Below are 5,779 nucleotides of genomic sequence, written 5' to 3' on the forward strand. Positions count from 1 at the left end.
AAAATACAGGGGTATTATATAGACTGATTATTTACTTCAATACTGATTACTGATGGAGGCAAAAACATACAGCTACAGAATTGATTTTACACAAAACTGAAGAAAATCATGTTCTGGAAATAAAAGTGGCTTTCAACACCATAGAGTAAATGGCAGAGCAGAAAGACTTGGACTTCAGTTTCTCCACTATCTTAAAAACTCTTGGTGATAAATTCAAAAGTTATATGAATGTCAATGTTAGCATTTGACAAGAATTTTTAGAATACAATTAGTATAACTTATACTCTATACAAATAATCTTCTGATAGAAATTCAGTGTGAAAGCACTAGAAATTCAAATAAGATAGAAGCAGCTTGTCTATGTAAACCTAAATTTTAAATTACTTGTTATTTTAAAATCGATTGGATTTTTAGTTACTTCTTAATAATGTAAGGATATAAAGTTATTTATTTTGTAAATCAGTAACGTAGATGGCATATATGACGTATTTTATTTTTTGTTGCTAAAGATAGTATAGATGTTGAGATTTCTCAATTATTTCCAAACCTCTGATCCAGATTACAAAATAACTCCAATGACAATGAGATATTCTTGTTTTGAAGAGCAGAAAAAATTGTTCAAGCAGTGTCCCTGCTGAACACTTAACGAGGGAAATGATAAGCAGAGGATGATAAAATGACAATGAACTAATTATCCTATGTAAATATAAAAATATAGAAAGCATATTAAGTTTAAAATGTAGTTGGCAGTTAATTGCCCCACTACTATTTGAACTCTTCCCATCTCTATCAGTGGACTATCTCCAACACAATTTAAAAAGTAAATGCATGAAATCAGATTCATAAACAAAGAAGACCAAAAGTGACTCTAAATTATGTTGCTGTTATTTTTCAGCTACAGTTATGTGTTACATAATAACGTTTCCAACAACATACAGTGGTGGTGTCATAAATTATAATTTTTTAATGTTTAGATAGGCAAATACATACCATGGTGTTACAATTCCCTATAGTATTCAGTACAGTAACATGCTGTATAGGTTTGTAGCCTACGAGCAATTAGCTGAACCATATAGTTTAGGTGTGCAGTAGTCTGTACCATCTATGTTTGTGTAAGTACACTTGATGCTGTTCACACAATGACAAAATTGTCTAGCGACAAATTTCTCAAAATGCATCCCCACTGTTAAGCAACACATGATGATCTAGGTTGATTTATATGTCTGTGATATGTTTCACTACTTAATAATAGCTAACAATAACTGCCAAACATGAATCAAAGTGCATAACATTGATCGATACTATTTAGAAAATAGGACAACATATACCACAGACCTAATATTTTAGGACAGCGATGTGCGTGTGTGTGTGTGTGTGTGTGTGTGTGTGTGTCTGTGTTTACAATTATTTTAATAGATAACAATTGTAAATATCTTGATAGATTTTAGTACAGCAATAGTATTTTCTTCTAAGGCTTGTTTCAATGTGACTAATATTTTGGTGCTCCCCAAATATATAACTGAATTATTTTCTCGTTCTTTATTGACTAAATTTCTGCCTATGTAGAACTATTGTCAATGTTGAAAGCTTCCCATTTCTTCTGGCCTATTCAAAATAGCATCTTGAAGCCCTATTCAATTATCTAGATCCCTGGATACAACCTCTTACATACTCTTACATGTTCAAAACATGTGAATATACTTTCATATTTGCCCTAACATACTCTGACACTCCTCTTACATGTGTAAAATGTGAACATACTCTTATACTTGTCCCATATATGCCTACTACTCTTCCATATTACAACTGTAATATGCTTCATTCTTGTTCACTGTCATCTCTCCTCTGCAACTTCATCAATATGACTTGCCTTAGTCAACAAGCTCAGAGTGAACAGACACTAAAAGAGAACCACACATAATTGGGTATTTTATACTGAAATGCTTGATACTGCAACCACTTCCCTCACTTTTTCTTAAGGACACTGTGGCTACAGTGATTTATCACTGAGTTTCCACAGTGACAAGCGAGAGTAAGAGTCAATGTTCTTTCTCCTTGCTTTCTTGTGCCAAAGGCTGACTTTTAGATGTCAGTACAATGATATTCAGCCACTTAGAAAAACCCAGCAGACTCAGAAGCAGGTGAGCCCTTCCTTCTTCTCCTGTTTTTCTTATTATAAAAGCAGGCTAACTTCTCACATAGATTCAACCACCCCCTGAATAAAAGTTCTCCAAGACATGTCTTCAGAGTTGGCCTCTCATCCACCCTCTTCTGCTTTCAACATCCTTCCGTTATAAGGCATTTGCTCTCAGTTACCTTATTGATGATTAACACCAAATATATCAATAAAAAATCTAAGTAGACATTTGTACACTTAAGTTCTGGTTCATAAATAAGCAGAAAGTATATGCATAATTGTGGGGGGATTTTTTGTATTTATGCTTCTATCCCTACCAGCTCCACCCCATCAGAATTTTACTTTAATCATTAAGTGGATCAGAGAACTTCCATACATAGTTTTTAAAAACTGGTGTTTAGAGAAATCTAAAATTCTATTGACTCTCTGCAGTGCTCTTTATCTTTCTAAAGACTATGACCTGTTAGAAGATATGTATGTAAAGAGAGAGTTATAAAAGTTTCTATATGCAGGATATTCTATAATCACAATAATCCAGAGATTTCATGCTTAATATACTTCATTCCCAAAGACAGGTCAGATTAAGTTGTGAAAGTTATCCAAAACATTAGTTGGTACTTTGCAAGCCAAATATCTGAGTGGTTTATTCAGGCTTTCACTCTACTAATTATATGCTTTCATATAACGTATTCCTATGTAGATTTAGTCTTCTGCCTCTGGGGAAATGAATGCTCTTAGTCCAATGAGATGTCTGCAAGAATAGACACTATCATTATTAATCTGCATTAAGTCTTCTTGGAAGTACCAGACATAAATATTTAATAAATGGAATTTGATTATTATGTTATTTTAAACATGCTTGTGTAGCTTTCTTTGTTTAAATGACAGTGTATAAAAGTGCCAATAAGAAATATACTCAGACCGAGTGTGGCCAGCTCACACCTTTAATCCGCACACATTGGGAGGCCAGGGTTTATCGCCTGGGCCCAAGAGTTAGTGATCAGCCTGGACAACATGGCAAGATCCCGTCTCTACAAATTATAAAGAAAAGAAAACTAGCCAGGTGTGGTGGCATGCTTCCACAGTCGCAGCTGGAAGGCTGAGGTGGGAGGAACACCTGATCCTGGGAGATCAAGGCTACAGTAAGTCGTGATCATGCCACTGCTCTCCAGCCTGAGCAACAGAGTGAGACCTTGTCTCAAAAAATACATATGTATTTTTTGGTCTCAGTATTTAAGGTCTCAGTATATATATTTCAGAATATATATATATATTCTGAAATAAATGCTACAATCTGGAGATACTGTCACAATTTTATATAACTGCCATACTCTTCAGAAAGTAAAATTTTGGGATAATTATTATTTTTAAATGTATTATATAAAAATGGAGAAGACAGATGGTAACAATAGTGTTATTCTATTTTCAGAGAAATGCATCCTGAATATATAAGGTGTTGACTACTCTAGAGAGAATAAGTGATATTTCACTGAAATATGCTCATGAGTGAATTTGTAGTGTAAAAGGATTTGAGACTGAAATGAAATGACTACCATTTGTTAAAGAATGAGATGTTTTACAGTGACTCCACATCATTCAGCTCATTGTGTGAACTTGCATCAACGGTTTCCTTCATTGCCTACTAAGGGTTTGCATTAAACCTCATGATAGTTTCCTACCAATTGTGAGAACTGTAACAAAATAACTCTCAGGATAAGTATTTCGATAATTCTACCATTTGAGATTCAGGTCAATGTAGTCTGAATATTCTCATCCAAATGTGAATATATGTCTAAAAATGTGAGCCATAAGACAGATAGGTTCAAATTTATACCTTAACAGAACTAAAAATTGCCATCCTGTTTATGGAATAGGCTGTCAATCTCACAACATTATTAGGAAGAGTTACTTACTACAGTTTTCTTCATCTGAGTTATCACTGCAGTCATTTTGGCTATCACACCGCCAGTGATCTGGAATGCAGTTGTTGTTTTTACACTGGAATTCATGAGGTCCACAAGTCTTTTTATCTGTAATGGAAAGAACCAGAGTTTGCATTGTAGATTTCCATGAAGACATCCCTCACAATGTCCTGACTGCCATGACAAGTCCATGGCATATAATGTTTCCTTAATTCAGTTACTAAGAAGCATCCTTAGGAAAAATTGAAGGCAAGTGCTGAGGAAAATCTATTTTTTGTCTTGTTTTATGTTGTTATTGTTCATGCTTTCACTGTGAGCTAATTAAGAAGAAACCAATTGGACCATCCAAGCAAAGTCAACACAAATCAGTTTTCAAAAAATCAAAATTGGCCGGGCATGGTTGCTCATGCCTGTAATCCCAGCACTTTGGACAGTTGTCTTTTCATTTAGGACACATCCTCTCTTCTCCACCCTGTATTTCTGCTATAAAGCAACAAAATATATGGTTATTATTACAATTCTATGGTTGTCATCTTGTGTTTCTCCCTAAGGAGCTCGTATTCATAATCGATCTGTGATTAGCTGCTCTTTCTAAATCCTGGCCACTGCCCACTCACAAACTCATTGGTTATCATAATGCTTCATACGTGTATAGAGTTTGAACATTAATTATGGGCCATCTCACATGAACCTTTAAACAATTCCACTGAGTACCAGGAAAAGTATTAACTAGCCTTTCACTTTACAGATGGTGAAATAAAAACTTTTGGAAATTTAGGAACTTAATACATTTTCACTATCATTAAATGGCACAGCCAATATAAAAGAAGTGTGCTTCTACTCCTGATCTAGCGCTTTTTACAACAAATGTAACTTACATGTATATCAGCTAGAATCAGAAAGCATGTAATAAGAATTTATTTAAAGTTTAAATCATATGTATTAAAACTATAATATTGAACTATATATAGCTAAAACAGTGCTCCATTAAACCTTAATGTGCATACATATAAGTCATTTGGGAATTTTGCTATAATGGAAATTGAGATTCAGTAGGTCTGGGTTTCTAACGAGCTGGCTGGCAATAATATTGCCTTTTGTCTATGAAACACACTGAATAGCAAGATTCTGGAGTAACAAAATTATGAATTAAATAACATTAAAATGATAAAATTATAAGTCTCAATACACAATCTAGAACACATTTCGCTTTCATGTACTCAGATAAACTCCTTATCATCCATACTAGAGATGGACAGTGAAGTGCTTCCAGTCTCAGACTAGTAAAACAAATCAGCTAAAGGAGTGGGTAAGTTATTGGTGGTGGTTCTTATGCTTTACTTTAAAATGCAACTTATAGAATTCAGACTCAAACAACATAAAAAAAACAAAGTGATTCTTCCCATCCATGAGTATGGACTGTTCTTCCATTTGTTTGTGTCCTCTTTTACTTTGTTGACCAGTGGTTTGTAGTTTTCCTTGGATGGGATCTAATTAAACTAAAAAGGTTCTGCACAGAAAAAAAATAAAATAAAATAAAATAACTACCATCAGAGTGAACACGCAACCTACAGAATGGGAGAAAACTTTTGCAACCTACCCATCTGACAAAAGGCTAATATCCAGCATCTATAAATAACTTAAACAAATTTACAAGAAAATCAACCCTATCAAAAAGTGGGCAAAGGATATGAACACACTTCTCAAAAGAAGACATATA

General features: G+C 34.0%; 1 protein-coding gene across 1 annotated transcript in view; it reads right to left on the minus strand.

The window, feature by feature from the left end:
• Positions 1-5,779, minus strand: part of LRP1B (low density lipoprotein receptor-related protein 1B) — a gene marked incomplete at its 5' end in the record, with an annotated part of 705,068 nt that overhangs the window by 158,625 nt on the left and 540,664 nt on the right. Inside the window, one exon of the mRNA XM_011984332.1 lies at positions 4,051-4,167. Coding sequence (XP_011839722.1) covers positions 4,051-4,167 — 117 coding nt within the window. The remainder of the gene's footprint in view (positions 1-4,050; positions 4,168-5,779) is intronic.

This window comes from Mandrillus leucophaeus, unplaced genomic scaffold (genome assembly GCF_000951045.1).
Source record: "Mandrillus leucophaeus isolate KB7577 unplaced genomic scaffold, Mleu.le_1.0 Scaffold1061, whole genome shotgun sequence".
NCBI classification, from domain to species: Eukaryota; Metazoa; Chordata; class Mammalia; order Primates; family Cercopithecidae; genus Mandrillus; species Mandrillus leucophaeus.